The sequence below is a fragment of the Zeus faber genome (genome assembly GCF_960531495.2).
Source record: "Zeus faber genome assembly, chromosome: 15".
Taxonomy (NCBI): domain Eukaryota; kingdom Metazoa; phylum Chordata; class Actinopteri; order Zeiformes; family Zeidae; genus Zeus; species Zeus faber.
In genome coordinates, this window is record NC_137194.1 from 31,157,962 (window position 1) to 31,182,369 (window position 24,408).

Sequence of the window (24,408 nt, forward strand, 5' to 3'; positions counted from 1 at the left end):
TTGCATTATCCATCAAGAAGCTTTGTGTGGGAAGGTGCTGGGGATGAATGATATAGTGACCACAGTCATGAAAACAGTGAACTTCATTCGGGCGCGTGGCCTAAATCATCGTCAGTTCCAGCTGTTCTTGCAGGAGATGGGCTCGGAGCACGGCGACGTGCCGTACCATTCACAAGTACGGTGGCTGAGTAGGAGCAAAGTCCACAAATGATTTTTTGGGCTTAAGGAAGATATTGCTATTTTCATGCAGCGTAAAGGAAAACCCTTGTCTGAACTGTCAGATCCAAACTGGCTGTGTGACTTTGCTATGTTGTGTGACATAACTGAGCATCTCGCCCAACTGAATCAGAAGCTGCAGGGACGCAAACAAGTCATCACGCAGATGTCCGACATGATCACGGCTTTCCAGCGTAAACTTGATCTATGGATATACTAAGTGAAACAGGACAATCTTGCCCACTTTCCTGTTTGTCACAGCATCTCAGCCGCATTTCCTGGTACTTTTTCATGTACTCAGCTAGCTACCAAACTGAGCCGGTTAATGAATGAGTTTGATCGACGCTTCTCTGACTTTAGAGCACAGCACTCAGGCTTTGCCATCTTTGCCAATCCTTTCACCACCGACGTCTGCACTGCACCCCAACATCTTCAGGTGGAGTTAATAGAGCTTCAAAGCGATGGTGGCCTGAGAGCAAAGTTCCAGGATGCTGCATTCCAGGACTTCTAAGTCAACTGCCCCCTGGTTTGATGCCACAGCTTGGACTTCATGCTGCCCGTGTTCTGTCTATGTTTGGGAGCACCTATCTCTGCGAGCAGATGTTTTCAATCATGAATCTAAACAAGACCAAGCATAGATCACGCATCACTGATGACAACCTCCATGCTGTTCTACGGATTGCCTCAGCACAAGACCTAAAACCAGACATTGACACACTGGCCATGGAAAAAAGGTGTCAGACATCTGGTCAGAAAACACATAGGTAAGCATTTTTAAAAACCTAATTAAAATATAGTAAAATGTATTTCAACCAAGAACAAGAATAGTTAAACTGTGTGCAATTTAATGATTGTGCTTGCATTTTGCTTTGTGTTTGTTATTTTCAGAACATGATCAATGGATGAGGATGGTGGAGAGGGGATTCATGTGGTGTGTTAAAGGACAGGCAGCATCGAAGAGGAAGAAACAATTTTAATTGTCACACAACAACACATGCTTGCACACACACACACACACACACGCTTTGATGGTGGCTGGTGAAATGGTTCCTCTGCATTTAACCCATCCTGGCTTGTCCTTCCTCCGGGGCCACAGCCAGGAGCAGTGGGCAGCATACGTAGACGCGCCTGGGGACCAGGTGATAAGTGTCCATCGCTGGTCAGACGATGATGTGTGCATGTTTTTGGTGGGGGTCCTTACTGACGTGAGGTGGAGGAAACCCCATGTGAGCACGGGGAGAACATGCAAACTCCACACAGAAAGGCTCCTATTTGGGGGATAACCCGCCGGAGCACGGTGCCAACAGCGCCCCAGGTGGGAATCGAACCCAGGACCTTCTTGCTGTGAGGCAGCAGTGCAATGCACGGCACCACCGTGCCACCGTGCGAGACAACCCCTGTGTTGTTATTTTGAGTTTATTACATATACTACGTTATATGTGTAGCAATGTATTTAGTGTTTGCAGGTTTATGTGTTTATGCAGACAAATTTTCACTGTAATCAAACCATCTCTCATTAGTTGGATGTATCCCCTTGCAAGGCTGTGTGCAGCCATTTGTTTATGTAAAATGCTACACCTGTCACACATGTTCTTAGCAGCTTACAATTGTTGGTTGGACCGTTATTCTGCCCCTCTCAACTATGACAAAAAAGTTGTGAAAAAAGTTGATGTCATAACTTGTTATTTATCCTTATTCACTTGGATAGTTTGATCGTTGATTGATGGAGTAATGTGGGTTTCATAAGCTGACGAATTAAAAGGATTTATGTTATAACAGAGCAACAAGCAAACATTTATTTATACATTTATGCAAATATATATGTAATATTTGTAAGCTGAATAATAAAAATCCAGAGTTATTTAACATTAAGGAGTAGTTGCATTTATTTTACATTACATTTAGCTTCATTTATACTGCCTCAAAGTTACATCCGGCCCTTTGAGGGCAACCATTATGCTGATGTGGCCCTCGGTGAAAATTAGTTTGACACCCCTGGGTTAAAGTATGAAAAAATAAATAAATAAATTGACTTAATTTGAATGTGGGCTAAAATGACAGATGCGGACATAATTGTCATATACGAAACCTGGTTTAGCAAATCAATGCCTGAAGAACATTCGTATTGAAGGTTATAATGTATCGTGAAAACAGACCACGCTAGAGAAGGGGGCGGTGTGGAAAACCACAGTCTTACCACTCATTGGGGGGGACTGTAATGTTGCAACCCAGAAACTTCACTTAACCATCACAACGGGCAATATAAGATACCTTGGTATTGATATCTCCCCCAATCTATCAGATTTGTTTTCCCTCAACTTCACTCCATTGCTCAAATCCATTGAAGAAGACATAATTCGATGGAACAACCTACCCATCTCACTAATTCGTAAGATAGCAGCAGTGAAAATGAATATACTTACAAAAATAAACTATGTATTTTCAATGACCCCTGTGCAACCAACAGTACAATGGGTTAATACTCTCGACTCCATAGTCAACAAATTTTATTGGAAATACAAGAAACCAAGAATTAAATTAGCAACACTCCAGAAAAACACAAAGACTGTGGAGGCCTAGCAGCCCCCAAACTTTAGATACTACTATCTAGCAAACCATCTTCAATTTATAATGAAATGGTTACAACCAGAGCAACAATTGGCCCATGGATGGCGAGACATTGAACAATCTGAATGTCAGGAGTTATCATTATCCGATCTCCCATAACTTACTGAATCTATAAAGAAACATAATTGCTTTAAAAACCCATTTATCACAACAACTCTGTCAGCCTGGTGGAAATTCCTCAAACTTAGTGGTCACACTCTATCTCCAAACAAATTTACGCCAATCTAGCACAACCCAGATTTCCTGGTTAAAAACAAACCAATAATCTTTAGGTCTTGGAAAAGACAAGGAATAACTCATCTGGAACACATTTTTTAAAACAATTCTCTTATATCCTTCCCAACCTTAACACAAAGGTATAATATCTGTGGCCACGGCTTCCTTCAATTCCCTCAATTACAGCAGTCTCTAAAAGTTATTATCAAGTTGACGAACAACATCCTACAACCACCTGAAATGATTGAACATCTCAGTCATATCGGTCACTTGAAAAATCCCTTTTCCAGAATATACGAACTTTTACTAAAAATAGACGACACCTTATCTTTACCTACAATGAAATGGGAAAGAGACCTTGCTGCTCCCACCGATATCAACCTGTGGAAGCTTATTTGCAACAACACCTTTTCTATGACCTGCAACTCCAAAATGCAGCTCATCCAATATAAGATTTTGCACAGAGCCCATATCACAGAACACAAAATGTTCAAAATGGGTTTTGTGGATGAAGACATTTGCTCTCAATGTTTCCTTGATACCAGAGATGACTACTTTCATGCCTTCTGGCTCTGCCCACCTATCCTAGCATTCTGGACCAACATCACCAAGAAGCTATCAACCCTTCTGGGTAGCAGCATTCCATTCTCCCCGTCTATATGTCTTCTCGGTGACCTCTCCTCAGTTGACCCACCACTGAAACACCACCAACCCATTTTGATCGCCTTAACAATGGCCAAGAAAATTATATTACTCAATTGGAAAAATAGAGACAATCTCACCACATCCCAATTGTTGCAGTTATTAATAGATTACATCTCAATGGAAAAACTATTGGCAATATCTCAAAACCATGTTGATTCATTTAATGAGATATGGGCTACTTTTATCACTGACATAACTCCATCATTTAATACTTGAGTCTTCCTAGGTCGGTGTAATGTTGTTGTGCTTTGGGGCATCAGAATCAGAATCAGAATCAGAAATACTTTAATAATCCCAGGGGGAAATTACTTTTGTTACAGCTCCAAATCTACATACAACATATTTACATACAACATATTTCATCTGCGGCGGGTGCCCCGGGTGGCGGAGGGCCTGTATAACTGACGGCCTGCCGGCTTCGCCGGGGGGTGGGTGTAACATCGAGGTGCCCCGCGCTGGGCACTTGTTGCTACGTGTATGGTCACTTGGCACTCACGCCAGGCGGGAAGGGCCACCCCCCCCTTGTGTGGGGCGCAGGTGGGAGTGGGGGTCTTGCCGGCCCGCCCATGGGGCGGGCGGCTCGGGTGGGGTGACGGTCTGTCACTGTGGGGCCGTGATCCGGGTTGGTTGTATGTGTGGCCTCCTCGTGCTCCCTGGGACTTGGTCATGCTCCTCGGGCTGGGCGCGGGAATTGCTCCACGGCCCTCTGGCTTCTCTGGGGGCCCGGGGGTCTTCCGTGGCCGCAGGGTGGGGTACCCGGGGATCTCCTGCAGCCGGGGGTTGTCCGCGGGGCCGTGGAGGGGCTTCGGGGCCCCTTGCGCTGCCTGGAGGCGCCGCAACATAATACCGACCTTCTACACCAGTACCAATGGGGATAAGTCATGTACACTCACCGGTGGACATCTTACACACACGCACACCCACACACGCACGCTCGCACACATGCACTCACGCACCCCTGCTTGGAGTGCACCCCAGCAACCGAGGGTGCTTTCCCCTCCTTTCCTCCCTTATTTACTGCCATAACTTTGACAGGAACAGGCCACGGGACCAGTTGTAGTTCCAGAAAAAAAATAAAAATAAAAATCCACAACATAAAAACCATCACTTATAACCACTACTATTTTGTAGCTGAATACCACTCTGACCCATCGAGGCCCATCGACTCCACCAGACCTCTGAAGGTGTTCTGTGGTATCTAGCACCAAGACGTTAGCATCATATCCTTTAAGTCCTGTAAGTTGAGAGGTGGGGCCCCAATGGACTTTCATCAGGCTTGTTATTCCAGCACATCCAACAGATGCTCGATCGGACCCCAACCCCGGCCATCCACATGATGTAAAGGAAAACGTGATTCATCAGACCAGGCCACCTTCTTCCATTTCTCCATGGTCCAGTTCTGCAATCACGTTCCCATTGGAGGCGCTTTCGACGGTGGACAGGGGTACGTACAGCATTGTCACTCTGACTGGTTTGCGGCTCCGCAGCCCCATACGCAGCAAGCTGCGATGCACTGTGTGTTCTGACACCTTTCTATCATAGCTAGCCTTACATTTTTCAGCAATTTGTGCTTCAGTCGCTCTTCGGACCAGGCTAGGCTTTCCTCCCCACGCGCATCAATGACCCCATGGGCGCCCATGACCCAGTTGCCGGCTCACCAGTTGTCCTTCCTTGGACCACTTTTGGTACGTACTAACCACTGCATACTGGGAACACCCTACAAGACCCGCCGTTTTTGGGACGCTCTGACCCAATCGTCTAGCCATCACAATTTGGCCCTTGTCAAAGTCCTTACGCTTGCCAATTTTTCCTGCTTCCAACATATCAACTTCAAGAACTGACAGTTCACTTGCTGCTTCATGTATCCCACAGGCTTGACAGATGCCATTGGAACGAGATGAGCTTTTCATTTCACCTGTCAGGGGTTTTAATGTTGTGGCTCATCGGTGTATACCGAAACCAAGTTCTGTATGAGTATTTAAATATTGTTTTATACGGTGCTGCTCTGTCTTTTGTGAAAATATATAATATATATTAACATATCTCTTCAAATTACTTTAAATGTTTTTTTTAAGTGATTGTAATCTTGCATGTAAGTGCATTTACTTACCCTCCTGTCCACTGATATTGTCAATCATTTTCACCTTGGGCTGCTCCCCTGAACAAAGAAGGGGACAATTCGGTTTGCTCACAGAGACAACTTTTTCATTGGTACTCTACATGCTCTGAAAGAAATGGTTAATGTTGCAAATCTGACCTGCCCTGTGTGCCCTGCATGACCATTATACCCAAAGAGATACCCTGGAAGGGTGATACAGATGGTTCCCCTTCAGCACCTTGATTTTCTAAATAATGATGCCATTTCGTTTCACAATAATATTTATCTCTTTTAGTACTTTTATATTGTAGGTTTCTGGTAGACCAGTGTTCAGGTTTTGTTTTGGGTTAGTTTAGTTTGATAATATTTGGGATAGTTTAGGGAAAAGACCTGGATGCGGTGGCCCATTGCTTGGTTTGCCGTTAGCAGTGTTCTTCACTTTTTCTTCAGACACATTTGTAAAATCTAAAGAGAGTTAGGATATCTTAGTCTTAAGATTCATTAAGGGTGCACTCAGTCACTGGCAGTCTTTTAATTCAAAATGGTCAGAAACCTTCTGAGATCAGGCCCAGACTTGTCTGGACTTCACAATAGCAAGTTTGTATTATACCTGTTACCTTAAAGAGATTGAAAATGGGCTTAATATATTTCAAATAATCACACTGTATCACAGAGTCATATATTCACTACGCAGCCACCAAAAATCTTGTAAAAAAATGAAAAATGGCAAAAATAACACAGGGAACGGTGGCACTCGTTGAATCGCTTCAGACACGTGCCAGACATTAAATGGTTTGCTAAAGGTGAACACTTGGTTGCGATACAATTAACACGCAAACACAAGACCAGCCTGTTTCTTGGCAGTATAGGCAAATGCTAGTTGTGACAAGATGCTCAAGGGGGCGCACAACTTCAACCTTTTTTTCTTTTTTAATAACATTAATTTTTAAAGGGTACAACAGAGGCCATAATATAATGGTAGTCGACCACAACATAAGACAAGCTTGAAATTCAAGTGTGAAAGATCTTTATTTAACTTGTTAGCTTTCATTGTACTCTTCCCCGCTGATGGTTATATACAATTAGTCCCAAAACAATTGCCACTAAGAAACATCCAGTATGGTATTTCAGTATAATGATGACAATAAATAAAATATATTTGCAAAATAAAGTGTATCGAATCGTTTTTTATATTATATTGTGTAAATATTGTGAAATGCATTCTGGGATTTATTATGCAAATATTGTCCAACGATGAGTGTATAATGGCACACAACAGATTGTACTGAAAGGAAAGGATTTTATTTTTTTATTTTAAACCTTATCAAACTTGTTTCTTGTTAATTTTAACCTTAAAATTATGTTTAAAATTGGGGCTTGTAAAGCTATTGATTTTTCAAATTTTCTGCAGATTTCACATTTTTGTTTTAATTAACTTTTTTATATATCTTTTTATAGCCTATAAAAATGTTCAAGTCATTGAACTGTCTAGATAAATAAAAGGTTGAATATAAAGAAAATACTCTATATAGTTAGAGGAGGACTCTGTTACGGACTGTATAGGTTTGGTGTTGGCTCAGTTAATGTAGTATCTCGCCCCTGGGGCATTAATCAAAATGCATGGAGGCATGGAGTGGCATTCAGCTGCTTTAATTCAAGGCAAGGTCGTATATCATTCTGATACAAATATCTATTTATATGTGTGTGTGTGTGGTATCAAGTCAATGGCCCAAAACATTAAAGACCAGTTGCTATTGGTACTTGTTTGCTCCAATCTCTCTTGCTCTTAACCTCTCACCTCTAACCTCTGACCCGGATGACAAGGTAACGGTCAGCCTAGTGTCATCGTCGTCCTCGTCTGCTGGGATGGCTGGCAGGACGACAAGCCAGGCCAACGGCCCGGTGTTCACTCAATCACCAATCTTCATGTCGACGGACCTTACAGGTCCATCGACACTGGTGTGGACCTTAGCAACATGTCTGATGGGCCACAGGGTCTGAGGCAACTGGGGGCCCATCAGCATTACAACAGAATCTTCAGTGAGGTCAGCCTGGGTAGCGTGCCACTTCTGACGGGTTTGCAGGGAAGGCAAGTAGTTCCTGATGAAGCTAGCACCTGCGACTGCCTCCAGCAACAAAGACTCAGGAGCTCAGTCTCCGGGTAGACGACATGAGAAAGGGATCCATCAGGCTGCCCCATCAGAAGGACATTGGGTATCACAGGGTCAAGGTCAGTGATGCTGGACGAGACAGAGCTGGGTGTTTAACAGTTAAGAATTCCTTCCACTTCAAGAAGCATTGTCTGGAGTGCTCCTTCTGAGACCGGCTGGGCACCCACTGTGGTGTATAGGGCGGTCTTGAAGTGTGGTGCCGTGGGGGGGTTGAAGCAGAAGTCCACCCCCTGCTTAGCAAGCTGCTGCTGGAGGCCGAGAGATAGCTCGCCAAAGGCCTCCCGCAGCTCCCTCTCTCCTCCCCAGAAGTTTGTTCCCTGGTCCGAGTACAGCTCTGCTAGCATCCCTCGTCGAGCGATGAATCCTCTAAGGGCCATCAGGAAGGAGTCGGTGCGCATCGTGGTTAGGAGGTCCAAGTGAACCGCTCAGGTTGTGAGACACTTGAATATAATCCCCCATCTCTTCTCAAGACGTCGACACATCTTGGTCTGTAATGGTCTGAAGCAATCCATCCCAGTGGAATAGAAGGTAGGTTTGTAAAGGCGCAGACGTGCTGGAGGTAGGTCAGCCAACTTGGGGACAGCAGGTCTGGTGACAGGGTGAGTAGTCTACTACTGGAAGGGACGGGCTTACCGGCCTTCAAGAGACGGAGCTCATTTGGGAAACTGTCCTGCTAGACTCTGTGGTAGACGAAGGTCTCTGCCTCCCAGCATATCTCAGCGGTGCGTTGGACCCGATGGAGGCGATGTCGCAGAAGGAGGATTTACGGAGCTCCGACGCACCCTCCTCTTTCAATGCAGAGGGCTTCAGGGACCAAGTGGCTGGGGGTTGGAGGAGAAATGGAGGTCCTTGGCTCCACCTGTCGGGCTTCACAAGCTCCTTCAGGGTCTTGCCTCTTGTGATGTCATTGACAGGGTTCCTCTCTGAATCCACATAGCGCCAATCACGGGAGCCTGTGAGTTCTTGGATCTCTGCCACCCTGGTACTGACGAAAACCTTATAGCGGCAGGACTGACTGCAGCCATGTCAGCACGGAAGTTGGCATTTTCCTGGGCAAGCCAGAGCTCGTGTCTGACCTGGCGTCTTTAGATAGGTGTTCCACAACACTCGGCACGTTACTGGCCCACTGTCGAAGGTTGAAAACCCCTGAGGCTAGTAGCTCTCTCAGCTTGTCGACTTACTGTTTGGCTTCTTTGGGAGTGGGTAGACTCTGCAGTCAGTTATCGACAAAGAAGCACCTTTCGACCGGAGAACCTCACAATTTCTTCTGGTTGGCTGTTAACATGGGGCTGTAGGGCGAACGTCGCACAGCATGGGCTGCATGTCGTACTGTACACTGTTGGTGGTTCTTCCTTAGTCCTGTCTTGCCACGCAAATCGAAGGAGACACCAGTTTTCTGGGAGGAGGTGGACCTGATGAAACATGCCCTTGATGTCTCCGCTAATAGCCGCTGCATGCTCCCGGGACCTCAGCAGCATCCCTAGGAGTGAGGCTCTGAGTGTAGGTCTGTGCAGTAGGGACTCGTTTAGGTTCTGACCTTGGTACTAGTAGGAGCAGTTGAAGGCGATGCTGTTCTTGTTGTTATGACTCACCATGTGATGGGGGTTGTACCACGATTCCTCTAGTGGCGTTCCTGGAGTGGCGTTCAGTTGCTTTAAGGCATGGTGGTATATCATTCTGATACAAATATGTATTTATATGGGTGTGTGTGTGTGTGTGTGTGGTATCTCGTCAATGACTCACAGCATTAAAGACTAGAAATATTGCTATGGGGACACATTTGCTCCAATCTCTTGCTCTTAACCTCTCACCTCTAACCTCTGACCCGGATGACTTTATAGCCAAGGTGCATTGAAAGCATTTATTTTGGATCACAAGGGGACAACATCAACTATCTTGCCTTCGGGCACCATGTTAGCTAGGGCCGGTTCTGTGCATTCAACAGTAGTTTACAAGCTTACCTTTCAATGCATTTGTTTTCCATTGTTTGTTTTCCAGCGTTGAATAGCTGCCGTAAGTATGCCGTGGGTGTTTACGTCGGTGCTTGTATTTATGGTTCTGCATTGTGATTACAAACATAGACCGCCGAAACACTACATGGCAGTGTTCAGTCTATTTTAGCACGGACGTTATATGAAATATGAAAAAAACGTCTGCAGATATTTCACGCCATGAATTGAGTGTCATTTGTTGGCCTTCATAATTAGATGATGATGTGTCGTATAAATTGACATATATAAGAACATGGGTCTCAAATTCTCGGCCCACGGGACGATATTTTGTGGCCCCCTACTTGACATCAAAGTGTTTAGTGTTAGTGCGACCCGCACGTTTTTCTCACACGTACCTTTTTGCTGAGTCGTTGCGCGAATCATTGCCCTGGGAATTTTATATTTTTTATCACTTATGGGCTAGCACAGCTCAGGCTCGTGATAGCTTCCGGTGGTGTTTGTTAACAAGTTAGCCAACGCGAATTAGCAACGTTAGTCACTTGGTTGAAACATGATTCCAGAGTGACACCAAGTGGAAGGAAAATATATCCTGCCACCCAGTGCAAGGTACAGAAGTGGGCGGACTCAACAAGAGTAATCAGTGACCTAATAAAGACAGCAGAGTGTTGCAAGAGGAACAGGAAAAGAACTACATGGATAGCAAATAGAATGAGATGGGCGGCAAGAGCAAAAGCCAAATGGTGGTTACAACCTGAATATTATAAAGAAGAAGTTATAGATTATTATTACAAGAGAAATAAAGAGAAGGAAAAAGGACAAATATGTGCGATCGCAAAAGAAGACAATGCACTCAATGTTAAGAATTAAGACAGGTGGAGTATGCCACTTAATAATGATAAGAAAAACAAAGTGCTCAAAAACGCAACAACGATAACAATGATAAAGTTTTCAAATCCCTCTTAGAATATATAGAAAAGGCATACTAAATAAGATCCGAAATACTCAGGTATTGGGATAAAAACATGTAAATATATCACAATGGAAAACCCGCCTTCAGGGTGACCCAAGCGCTGTAAAAGTGTATGGTAGACAGAAACCAAAGCATTGATAGTAGTTTTTTTTATTAACTTTTTACCTATTATTATTAAATGCGTTTTTTTTGTCACCCAGCCCCAATCATGTCTTTCTCAAAACCAGCCGTGAAGAGAAAGGTTGGCGAATATTCGAAGGTTGGTGAATATTCCGTCTCCCACCAAAGTGGGAGACTGAATATTTTTTTGTTGAGCACAGGGGCACTCCGACGTGTCTTATATGCACAGAGAAAGTTGCACTGCACAAGGAATACAACATCAGACATCATTACTCAACTAGACATGCTGAGGAGTATGCAAAATACCAGGGAGTTGAGAGAGAACACCGGGTCGCCAATCTTAAAACATGTCTACTGAGGCAACAAGATTTTTTCAAGAAAGCTAGCAAAGAGAGTGATGCGGCAGTCAAATCTAGCTACGTGGTGAGTGAGATGATTGCTAAGGCGGGAAAGCCATTCAAAGACGGCAAGTTCATCAAAAAGTGCATGTAACAGGCTGCAAGTTTAGTCTGTCGGGAAAAGAAGGGTCAGTTTAGCAACATCAGCCTTTCAGCCAACACAGGGGCAGAGCGCATTTCTGACTTGTCAGGTAACATATACGATCAACTGCGTGAGAAAGCCAAACAATTCCGTGCATACTCAGTTGCTCTTGATGAGAGCACAGACATCACTGACACTGCGCAGCTCGCAATGTATGTCCGTGGTGTTGACGACAATTTTAAAGTTATGGAGGAGTTGCTCACAGTAATTCTAATACATGGCCAGACCACCGCTCAGGAGATATTCCACCAGCTGTGTGATGCCATTGTGGATGCTGGTTAACCGTGGAAGAGGTTTGCTGGAATAACAACCGACGGAGCGTCACCAATGACAGGGAGGAGAAATGGACTGGTGGCACTTGTTCAAAGAAAACTGGAAGAAGAGGATGTGGAGGAGGCCATTGCTCTGCACAGGTTATCCATCAGCAGGCCCTTTGCAGCAAATGCCTGAAGTTTGACAATGTGATGTCTGTCGTTGTGAAATGCCTTTTTGGAGGAAATAGAGTCAGCATATGAGGATGTGCTCTACTTCACCGAGGTACGTTGGCTCAGCAGGGGAAATGTCTTGAAGAGGTTTTTTGGGTTGAGAGCAGAACTGAATGCCTTCATGGAGAAGGATGGGATGGCTGTTCCTGTGCTAAGTGATCCCAAATGGCTCGTGGACTTAGCTTTTCTTCTTGACATCACACAGGAGCTGAATGTACTGAACAAGAATTTACAAGGCCAGAGGCAGCTTGTCAGTGCTGCCTATGACAACGTCAGAGCATTCTGCACAAAACTTGTGTTATGGAAAGCCCAGCTCTCTCAGACAAACCTCTGCCATTTCCCAGCATGCAAGGCACTCATGGATGCGGGCACAGCATTCAGTGGTGAGAAGTATGCTGATGCCATTGAAAAGCTACAGGAGGAATTTAATCAGAGGTTTGCAGACTTCAAGATACAGAGCCACTTTTCAAATTTTTGCTGATCCCTTCTCCTACAATGTGCAAGATGCCCCTTCTGTGCTTCAAATGGAGCTAATTGACCTACAGTGCAATTCTGAACTCAAAGCCAAGTTCAGGGAGGTGAGTGGAAAAGCAGATAAGCTTGGACAATTTTTGAGAGAATTGCCCCCCACCTTCCATGAGCTTTTCAGGATGTTCATGCGGACCATGTGCCTTTTTGGGAGCACATATGTGTGTAAAAAGCTCTTCTCCACCATAAACTTTAATAAGGTAAAGTACAGGTCCAAACTTACTGATGAGCATCTTCAAGCCATACTGGGCCATACTCAATTGCTTCCTCCCTCAACCAAATGTGGCTCAGCTGTGTAAGAGGAAGAGCTGCCAGGTCTCTGGCAGCAAGGAGTAGGTAAGAGAAGCCTATGTTCTGAAGAACTGTTTATGTTCTGAAACGTTATTAATAAAGATTGAGAAGATTGGATCAGTTGCACTTTTTTTTGGAATACTTGATGCGACCCAGCTTCACCCAGACTCTACCTCCAGCGGCCCCCAGGTAAGTTGAGTTTGAGACCCCTGTTTTAGAACCTCCTCAAGGGGCTTTCACATTGGATGCGGTGTGTGCTTCACTCAGTGTAGCGCAAGCATTTGCACTATTGGGACTGCTGTTTTTACTAATATATATATATAAATATAAATATATATATATATTGTTTCAAGATTTCAAGATTCAAGATTCAAGAGGTTAATTCGTCACATACATATACATACTTTCATACATATATGCAGTGAAATGTAATGCAACGCACCTGGTGATAACACATGTCCTAGGGAAAAATTTCTTTGTAAAAGACTAACTAACTGACTCCTAAAACGTAATACAGTAAGTCGAATAATACTTATAGAATAAAATAAAAATATATAGAATAAAATAAAATAAGATAAAATAGATAAAGGGAATATGCTTATGTATATGGAATAGGCAATTATGTACAGTATATACAGAAAGAAGAAAGAAGAAGAAGAAACAGTCTTTATTCATCACACCACACTATAACACATGCTTGCACACACACACACATGCACATGCTTTTTTGATGGTGGCCGGTGAAATGGATTCTCTGCTTTTGACCCATCCTTGGTTGTCCTTCCTCCGGGGGCACAGGAGCAGTGGGCAGCATACGTGGACGCGCCCGGGGACCAGGTGATAAATGTCCATTGCTGGTCAGACAATGATGGGTGCATGTTTTTGGTGGGGGTCCTTACTGACGTGAGGTGGAGGAAACCCCATGTGAGCCCCAACAGCGCCCCAGGGGGGAATCGAACCCAGGACCTTCTTGCTGTGAGGCAGCAGTGCAATGCACTGCGCCACCGTGCCACATACAGATATGTGCATTAAAGTGGCATGTGAATGAAGTGAGGTAGTGTTAGTGGGATAATACAGCACAGTATACAACAGTACGGCGCAGCAATACGGCATCACCGAACAACCCTGAACAATGCCACAATATGCGGTACAGTATGCTAAATACAGTACAGTAAGGTAGTGGAGCCTATGTGTGTGGCTCAGTGAGGACCCCTGGTGAGGTCAGCATTGACAGTTCTTACGGCTTGCAGGAAAAAAACTCTGTCTCGCTGTGTGACTGCAGAGGCGCTTGCCTGGCCGCAGCAGCTGGAACAGTCCGTTGTTGGGGTGATGAGGATCCTTCATGATCCTGCGGGCTCTGCTACTACACCTCCTGGTGTAAGTCCTGCAGGGAGGGGAGTGTAGTTCCAGTGGTACGTTCAGCTGAACGCACCACCCTCTGCAGGGCCCGCCTGTCCTGGGCAGTGCAGTTCCAAAACCAGGCAGTGATGTTGCCTGTCAGGATGCTCTCCAACGCTCCACAGTAGAAGGACTTGAGGATCCCCACCGAGACCCGGAATTTCCTCAGCTGCCTGAGTTGGTAAAGACGCTGTCTCGCCTTCTCACCAGAGTGTCTGTTTGTACAGTCCATGTTAAGTCCTTTGTGATGTGGACTCCCAGGTACTTGAAGCTGCTCACCCTATCAACAGAAGTCCCATTAATCACCAAGGGCATGAGCGTCCTCGATTGTAATCCTCGCCTAAAGTCCACAATCAGCTCCTCAGTTTTGCTGACATTCAGGTGTAGGCTGTTGTCCTGGCACCAGAGTGACAGGTCAGCCGCCTCCTCGCGGTAGGCCTTCTCGTCGCAGTCGGTGATCAGGCCCACGACAACGGTGTCATCAGCAAACTTGATGATGGTGTTGGAGCTGGACCTGGCCACACAGTCATCTGTGTACAGGGAGTACGGTAGGGGGCTGAGGACACAGCCCTGGGGGGATTCTGTATTCAGGGTGACGGAGCTGGACATGTGCTTCCCCAACCTAACCACCTGGGGTCGGGCTGTGAGGAAGTACAGGATCCAGGCACACAGCGGAGTATTCAGTCCGAGCTCCTTCAGCTTGACAGTCAGTCTGGTGGGGACTATGGTGTTGAAAGCTGAACTGTAATCGATGAACAGCATTCTCACATAGGCCCCCTTCCGGCCATCCAGGTGCGTGAGCGTGGTGTGCATTACCTGGGAAACCGCGTCATCCGTGGATCTGTTCTGCCGGTACGCAAACTGCAACGGGTCCAAGGTGCGGAGGAGGGAGGCGCAGATATAATCCTTAATCAGCCTCTCGAAACACTTCATGACCACCGAGGTGAGGTGCCACGGGACGGTAGTCATTCAGGCAGGCAGGAGATCTTCGGGACAGGAACGACGGTGGACCTCTTGAAGCAGGACGGGACCACTGATTCAGCCAGGGAGATGCTGAATATTGTAGTGAACACCGGAGCTAGCTGGTTAACACAGGTATTCAGTACTCGCCCAGATATGCCGTCCGGGCCAGCAGCTTTCCTGGTGTTCACCCGCCTCAAAGCGGTCCTGACCTCGTGCACGGACACTAAGAGTGGTAGTGGAGTGGCGCACTCATCCCCAGCGGTATAACTCCAATTAGCCGGCGAGCTAGGGGTGCTGTTGCTAGACTCAAACCGCGCATAAAAGGGGTTCAGTTCGTTGGCTAGGGAGGCGTCCACACTCGTGGCTGGGGAGGAGCTGCTCTTGTAGTTTGTTATCATCCGCAGCCCCTCCAACAAGCGTCTGGTGTCCCCCCGCTCCATCTGTAGCTCCACAGTCTCTCTGTACGCCCGTTTAGCGTCCTTCACCGCCCTCCGCAGATTGTACTAGGGCGCTTTGTATGTTGTATGTTGTTGTTTATGGTATTATTAGTTCAGTTGGCCTGTATGAAATATTACATTAATTATGTTTATACTGTATATTATATTACAATATTATATAAGTCTTCAATTTTATCTTATTGTAATGACAGGAATAGTCATTAAGAATTAAGAATCTTTATTTGTCATATATATATATATATATATATATATATATATATATATATATACACACACACACACACGCACATGCTTTTTGGGTGGTGGCCAGTGAAATGTGGCCTCTGCATTTCTCCCATCCTGGCTTGTCCTTCCTCCGGGGGGCAGCCAGGAGCAGTGGGCAGCATTCGTCGACGCGCCCGGGGACCTGGTACCAGGTGTCCATCGCTGGTCAGACGATGGTGATGTGTGCATGTGTGTTTTTGGTGGGGGTGCATACTGATGGTAGGTGGAGGAAACCCCATGTGAGCACGGGGAGAACATGCAAACTCCACACAGAAAGGCTCCTATTTGGGAGATAACCCGCCGGAGCACAATGCCACAACAGCGCCGCAGGCGAGACTCAAACCCAGGACTTTCTTGCTGTGATGCAGCAGTGCAATGTGCAGTGTGTCATGTCATGTCTTGCAGGCAATATTTATTGGCCATTGGTCATATATCGCTAATCTCCACTCCATATAATGTAATAATCCTTCTGGATATGTTGGCCAGCAATTAAACATCCTAGCTCAAACTCTGATGCAAGTTAAGCTGTAAAACTAAGGTTTCACGTCAATTCACATGAAATTGAGTTCACAGTGATGACATGATTTCAATCTATAGGACAGATGGGTCTGTCTGAATACACAAAGATGAGAAAATTATTATTGTGGTTATCCTAACACCATGGCTTTCATCTGGTATTGCAACACAGCACCATCATATTGCAGCTAATGTTTTTGTTTAAAAAAGAAAACGTGAGTTAATAAGCATAAATTGTGATAAATGTAATATTTCAAAGGAATTATATAACTCTACTAATGCTAGTTATTCCTAGAGAAGGATAAGCTGTCTGTGACAGTGATATACAGTTGTTTGATACGTCCAACAAAATATTCTTATTGTAAGTTGTTTGGAAAAGCTTTTGCTAAATGTAATGCTTACATGAGATTACATCACGTACATTACAATAGAGGTGTGTTGGGCTGTGTTTGCCTGCTGCGACTTGTTTACCATGTGCTGCCTGGTTGAAAAACACTGACAATATTTAAAGGTGCAATAGACAACTTTTCAACTTCCCCCTAGCGTTTCCAAGTGGACACGTGTTTATACATACTGTAGAACTAACTGGATAGAGGGTTATATACACATGTATATCAAAGCAAAGCAAAAATGAAAGCAATTCTCTTTCTGTGGCTTCAACAAGAAAGACAGACTGTGCAGCCCCGCTTATAGCTCAAGGTCCAAGGTGCATTGCACAGAGTGATGGTACATGCTCATTTCCTTCCTGGTTTGTTTTTGAGTGTTTTGACTGAAGTACCACACCACATGTACAGAGTAGCACAGTCTCGCTTTTCTAAACACTGAAACCTCACACATTGCGGCATAGCAGAAACTATCTGAGGCTAGATTTTGTTGCTTGAAGACACATTTTGCTCTTCTAATGCAGTTCTTAAGTAACAACCACAAAAAAAGAAAAACGCACATGATGTTAAGTTTGTTCATCCACGAGATTGGGCGTACTGCAATTGCCCTGGGGCAACTAAACATGTTACGACACTTCTGGCCTGTGCTCCGGCTCTCTTTCTGCCATACTTGTCCTGCATTCTTCACTTGTCATATCCTTCCCAAATTTCAATGTCCTTTCAATGATCTATGTCGTTCAGTGAAGTTTCATATATTCATTGTATACATACAGTACATGTACTAAAGTGATTATCACTGAAAGCGAATATATGTTTTCTCTTTCACATGACCCTCAAAACTACTTTCGATGGCTTTTCAGCACTTTTCCCTAAATTCCACTAATCTGATGATCACTTTCTCTCAGCGGGCCACATTCGATACTCAATGTGTATGTATACAAGTTTACAGCTCCCCATCTTATAGAACGCACACTCACGCACGAAGCCAACAGCATCATATACTCTTATAACATATTAGTATAATTATTATTATTATTAATTCTTATTATTATTATTATTGATGCCATATACGACAGCTCAAACAAACATGAACCCATTCATTTATTTATTTGTTTGTTTGTTTGTTTGTTTGTTTGTTTGTTTGTTTGTTTTTTAGCACCGCGCGCGGGCAAACAGGGAAGTAAAATAGCTTGACTAACTTAACTGACATCGAAAAACGTAGATAGTTATAACTCGACTTCCACCGTCCGAAGTACTCACCCCATCTGCTTTTCAAGGCGGTCAATCTTGAGCGTTCCTTTCGAACCCTTAACTTTACTGGCGCACTCATTGCTTCACAGCGTCACAAACCGACGGCTGTCTTGTGATATTTCGCTCTTCACTGTAGGAACTTTTTTAACGTCGGATCGGATCCGAGACTGCGCATGCGCGTGTTTATCAGGCGCTCAGAACGATTTATCTTCTCTTTATCTTATCCTCTCTCAGAATCAGAATAGGGCTTTATTGGACAAGTACGCTTCACTTACAAGGAATCTGACTCCGGTTTTCCATGACTCCTCGTATTTACACGACAACAGTGAAGAAAAAAAAAGTAGAGCAACTTGGATTTAGAAAAAAAAAAGTATGTAAGTATGTATTTGTTGAAAATATTTCGAGAAATATCTGCAAAGAAAATATACATCTGGAATATATTCAGTGGTGGAAGCAGTACTCTGAGCCTTTAATTAAGTAAAAGTACAAATTCCCTGACACAAAATATATATATAGTAAAAGGGAAAGTACCACATTGACATTTCTACTTAAATAAATGTATAGAAGTACCTTCTCTTAAAAGTACTTAGAGTGTTAAAAGTAAAAGTACTCAAATCCAGTACCCTTGATAAAACCAAATCTATAATACTTCATAAACCTTTTTTCTACAGATGATGCTTCATGCTATGCTGCCTATCATGGTTAAAATGTATGAAAAATAATATCTCTGCAGGCAGCAATGGGGTCCAGGTTAGTCGATGTGTTGTGTGTGACTGTGTGACGTGTGTGATGAAACGATGTACAAGCCCTATTCGCAATACTGAATAATTTATTAATATTAGTTATAACTAACTACAATTCAAGATGACATATAACCGGGGCTTTATGATCCGTGATCTCTGAGATTGGGGCCGGCACCTATTTGACGTCAATGACATATCTGTCAACCATCCAGATTTTCTCGGTATTCTCCCGTACTTTAGCCTTCTCTCCCACTTCCCTCCTGTTTATTGTACCGCAATTTTAACATTTATTAAAAAAACAAAAATCTCCGCTCTCTGATCTCTCTGCTCAGCAATCTGCACAATCAAAGTAATCCCCATATGTCCTCATTCCCCGTTTATCCAAGCAAAACCAATAATAATAGCATTTTTTTTTTTGTTTTTAATCGTAGATGCATTTATTTTCCTTATTGAATTAAACATATCTGATCAGCGTTCTGCGAGTTGGTTCCAGTTGTGCCTTGTCATGCAATGACGGCACAGTGAAGCAATGACGCAGTGATGATTCTCTGTGACACATCAGTAGTCTGCAGTGTTTTCACGTGACCTTTTGGTATTGCCGATGGAGTTGACAAAAACGCAGCTTTTACTAACTCATTCGACAAATGTAGTCAATGTGGATCAAACTTGGACCACGGCGTGTGTTGACCACCCTGAATGCATCTATCATTCATTCATGTCCATTGGTTAGACAGTTTCTGAGTGCCAGACACTTTCACATGTGATGATGGCTAGAAGAATAAGAATCCGAGCAAAAATAATATCTTTGGGCTGGACCCCTAAAAAACCGTGGTGTCATTTAAAAATACATACAACTATAAATCCAGATTTTTTTTACGTTTAAATTTGTCTACTTACATGTCTGCATTTTATTTTATTGTATTTTTCTTTATTTTATTGTATTTTTTTGCCTCTCCGTCTAATTTAAATTTTGTTCTGTTGTGTTTCTTTAATGCTACCTAACTGCTTGTAAAGAACTTTTTAACAGTATGTCTTCAAAAGCACTTTTCAAATAAGGATTTACTCACTTACTTAAAGAAATGTGGCTGCTGGAAATGTAGTGGAGTAGTATTAGTATTGTTATATTTTGTTATATATTTGTTTTGAAATGTAGAGTAAAATTTGAAAGTCGCCAAAACTGAATATACTTAAAGGGGACCTAATATGTTCCTTTTCAAGAAGTTAATATAGGTATCTGAGGACCCCATAACATGTTTTTGAAGTTGTTTTTTTTTTAATGAAAATACCACTCAGATTATGCTTTTGAACAATTCTAACATACCTCTAAACCATCCTGTTCAAAAACGGGCTGTTTCTGTGTATGTATCTTTAAATGTAAATGAGCTGCCAGGCCCCTAGTTCTGGGAGCCAATGGGGTTTGAGCACAAAATCTGGGTTCTGTTACCCAATGGGGTTGAGCTTTACTCCGGGTTCCGTTGTATTTGGTCAACCCTAACCCAACCCCTAAACTTTCACTGATTTCACCTTATCAGTCCACCAAAATCTGTTTCTGAACAAACAGAAATAAGCAATCCACTTGCTAAATCTTCACTCATATTAGATCTACAAGGCCTAATTCAAAAGTTTGTTCTGACCTTCTTTGCCGACACCACATCCAGGACACTGCTCCAGGGATTTACCAGTCTACCACATTAACTTTTTTTTTTTATAAAAGAAACAGCAGAATTATTTTTTTAATACTTACATTTCCACCATCTGCAGTTTCTTCAGACAGTTGGTATTAATTCCTCTTTCTTGTAAAATATTTGTGCTTTGTGGTCTCTACAGCCAACATTTAGCGTCGATGGTAGCAGCGGGTCCGGTGGCGCTCCAGCCATGGGTGGAGTTAGTTACATGGGGGACGGTTCTGATTCTACTAAAGCTCCACTTACAGTTCCACTTACACGTACAGTAGGAAGGGGCTCAAATCTACACGGCGTGTTTCATCACATGTTTTGGGAAATAGATAGCTCACCAAAAACGGGGTTTTGCTATTTCACAGTTTGTGTGTTAGTAGACCCAAATGTATCTGTACAAGCACTGAGAAAGTGAGTTTTTATTCTTTTAATAGGTCTGTCAAGAGTGCTGTCACAAGTTCGAGTCTAGTGAACCCAAATGCAGGGCACAACGGAGGCTCAGAAGAAGGTCGAAAGGACTGAGGGTTTATTGAAAAACAGGCAGGGGTCCAGGGAAAAAGGCAAAGAATCAGGTCCAGGGAAACAGGCAGAGAATCAGACAGAATGTTTAGTACAACGCAGAATCGAGACAGGAGGTACAGCGCAGAGGATACGACACAGTGGATACGACAATGATCTGACCAAGACTGAGTGAACGGGGAACAGGTTAAATACAAGTGAAGTGACGAGGAAGGTGAATGCAGCTGACTAGATTGCAGAATGGGTTCAAGTGTGCAGTGGCCGGGACGAAGAACCACAGACAGATAGAGGGAGCTAGAGAGAGACAGAGGGAGCTAGAGAGAGACATTTCAGGACAGGTGGAACACAAGAAGACATACACTAGGAAGAGACTGATAACGAGGGACAGAATAACTTATAACAAAAAAGGGCTGGATTCTGACAAGGTCCCCTTTAAGTACAGATACTTGAAAAAATGTACCAATGTACAGTTAGAGTAACAGAAAAATTATGATGATATACACCAGTCAGCCATAACATTAAAACCACCACTAATAACCACTAATATTGTGAAGGTCCCTCTCATGCCACCATTACAGCTCTGACCCGTCAAGGCATGAACTCCACCAGACCTCTGAAGTTGTCCTGTGGTATCTGGCACCAAGACAGCAGATACTTTAAGTCAGGGGTCGGGAACCTTTTTGGCTAAGAGAGCCATAAAAGCCAAATATTTCTAAATGTATTTCCTTGTGAGCCATATAATATTTTATAAAATTGAATGCGTGCATTTTTTAAGTTAGGCATACATTTTTAACGTATAAAACATCTCTGAGTACTTAATACTTGTTGTTATACTGTACCATCAGGAAAACCTTGGTTAGGTCTTGTGCAGCTGAGGTAGTGAGTGAATTGTTTGGAGAGGAAAAGGCCAAAAAGGTTAGTAATGATTCTGATGTCAAGTGACATAGTGAAACGCTGCATCTGATCAATGTTGGAGGATATCCCGGTTTAGGTGCACACCTCCAAGGTATTGATTTTGTTTTCCAGTTGGATGAGTTGACAGATGTGGCTAAAATGTTCCATACTTCATACTTTCACCATGAATTGAAGAGGAAGAAATTAAAGGGTCGCTTTAATCTGTAGTTTGTCATTCGGTGGTTTTAAATAAAGAGGCAGACAGACGCTGGTTTCTACTTGTACAAGGGTCGGGTCAGAGATGTTCTCTCATGCAGCTCTCTGAGTCTAACTGTTTATTTTCAAGGGGGACAGAGAATATATGGTCAGTTTGGCGTCACAGGTTAATATACAGGTTAATATAGGTATTCTAGATAAGGTAGTCTCAACACACTAAGGACAATGAGGTGCTGTTCTTGCTCTTGCAGCTGCATCGACAGGAGGAGGCCGAAAAGACTATACTCCCACTTATACGGTTTGGAAAACCATGGGAAAATAAAAAAATATGACTGATGACATAATGAGGTTGTGTACTTCATTATGTGTGTGCATATATGTTTACATAGATTTAGATATATAGTTATATTCCACCCTTTTAATCATATAAACATGAAGATAATAAAAATAACTATGGAAAATGTAACTACTAAAACATGAAATGTAAAACATAAAAATAGAATGCTGAAAATGAAACACATATACAGGGAACAAAATATATACGTAAAGCAGATCGCAACAGAAAAACAAAATAAAGGCAAGCCAGAAAGAAACCTCAAACCAAACCAACAACAATAGGTACATGTAAATGTATACTAAGAATAAGGTGGGAACAAATTTAATTAAACAAATGAACAAATAACACTTTGTATATGGTTATCAGAAAAAACCTAAGCCCTTGACGTCTGGTAAAACCCAGTGGGAAACCCAGGAAGTCCTTTTGATGGAGGGGCGAAGGAAAAAGATGACCATAACAAGGTGGGGAGTAGACTGGAGGGGCATGGGGTCCAAGGGTCATCTGGTGGAATGTTGAGTTCTTCATCTCCTCTATATCTGACTCTGAGGAGCTCCATGCTTATAGTGGACCTGTCTCATAGAGGGACCATGGACCGCGGCCACAGCCAGATCTCCATTTCCAGCTCGGCCAGGGGTGAGAGCGTATCTAAGGAGGGAAACAAAGAGGAAAATTCAGGTTGCGCCAAAAATGCCATTTGCTGCACCCCCACAGCCTTCAAAATCATAGCACAGATGATCGGAGCAAGCTGGTCATATATTCTGCAGAGCAGGTACATGTGCATACTGAGAGGGGCCCCTTACGATGAGACCTTATCTTTATCTTTGCCGAGACCAGATGTTTGAAGCTCCTAACAAGCTCTGTGAAGGAGTTCTTTGTTCAACCATTCTGAGACTCACCATCACTCCCCCTTGGAGATCGAACATTTCTACATCTCCACGTACTGAATAAAAGAGGCTTCAAAGAAACGCAGAATAAAACGAATAACAATGGAATGCAGAAATGCATAACAAAACGAAAAACACATCAAATGCCTTCCTTCAGTATGAATGTAGATAAAAGACAGGAGAGTAAAATCTGTATCATATGTATCGGGACCGGAAATATTTTATCGGACACAGGGGGCCAAGGCAGGAAAAAGGTTTAGAACCACTGCTGTATGGATTGAGATCTGGTGACTGTGGAGACCCTCAGAGTACACCAAACTAACCCATTGTTAGTTTGGTGTATTAACAACATTGTCATGGTGGTGGAGCCATGGTGATGTCATGCTTTGTAAAATGTTGCATTATCCTGCTGGAAGTAACCATTCAAAGATGGGTTGACTGTGGTCATTACGGGATGCACATGAAGTCACATTTAAATGCTTTTAAATTTAACTGAACTGTTCCAGGCAGGATGGATACATTGATTCATGTGGTTTACACCCAATTCTGACCCAACAATGTGCATATAGCAGCAGAAATTGAGATTTGGCATACCAGGTGACAGGTTGATCTTCCTCTGTCCAGTTTTGGTGAGCCTGTGCCCACCGTAGCCCTCACTTTGCTCATAGCTGACAGGACTAGAGCCCGGTGTGGACTCATCTGTAGCCCATTTACTTTAAGGTTCGACATGTTGAGCATTCAGAGATTGTCTCTGCACAACGCATCCTTATTTGAGTTACGATCGCCTTCCTGTTCCAGTTTTTCCAATCCGGCCATTAACAAGGCGTTTATGCAGAGCTGCTGTTCACTGAATGTTTCACACCATTCCATATCATTGTGTAAAACACAGAAACACTGTTTCTAAGCAGTTACTGATATGTTCAAACCACCCTGTTTGGCACCAACACTCTGTGGTGTGGGAATGGTGTGGTGAGCAGCCACACCTG

At 43.5% G+C, this 24,408-nt stretch overlaps 1 protein-coding gene across 1 annotated transcript in view; it reads right to left on the minus strand.

Annotated features, from left to right (window-relative positions):
* Positions 1–18,214, minus strand: part of dennd2da (DENN/MADD domain containing 2Da) — a 48,366-nt gene extending 30,152 nt beyond the window's left edge. Inside the window, exons 1-2 of the mRNA XM_080016022.1 lie at positions 18,163–18,214; positions 5,876–5,923 (exon numbers count right to left, since the gene is read on the minus strand). Of these exons, the coding sequence (XP_079872148.1) occupies positions 5,876–5,903 (28 nt within the window). The 5' untranslated portion in view covers positions 5,904–5,923; positions 18,163–18,214. The remainder of the gene's footprint in view (positions 1–5,875; positions 5,924–18,162) is intronic.
* Between the last annotated feature and the right edge of the window lie 6,194 nt (positions 18,215–24,408).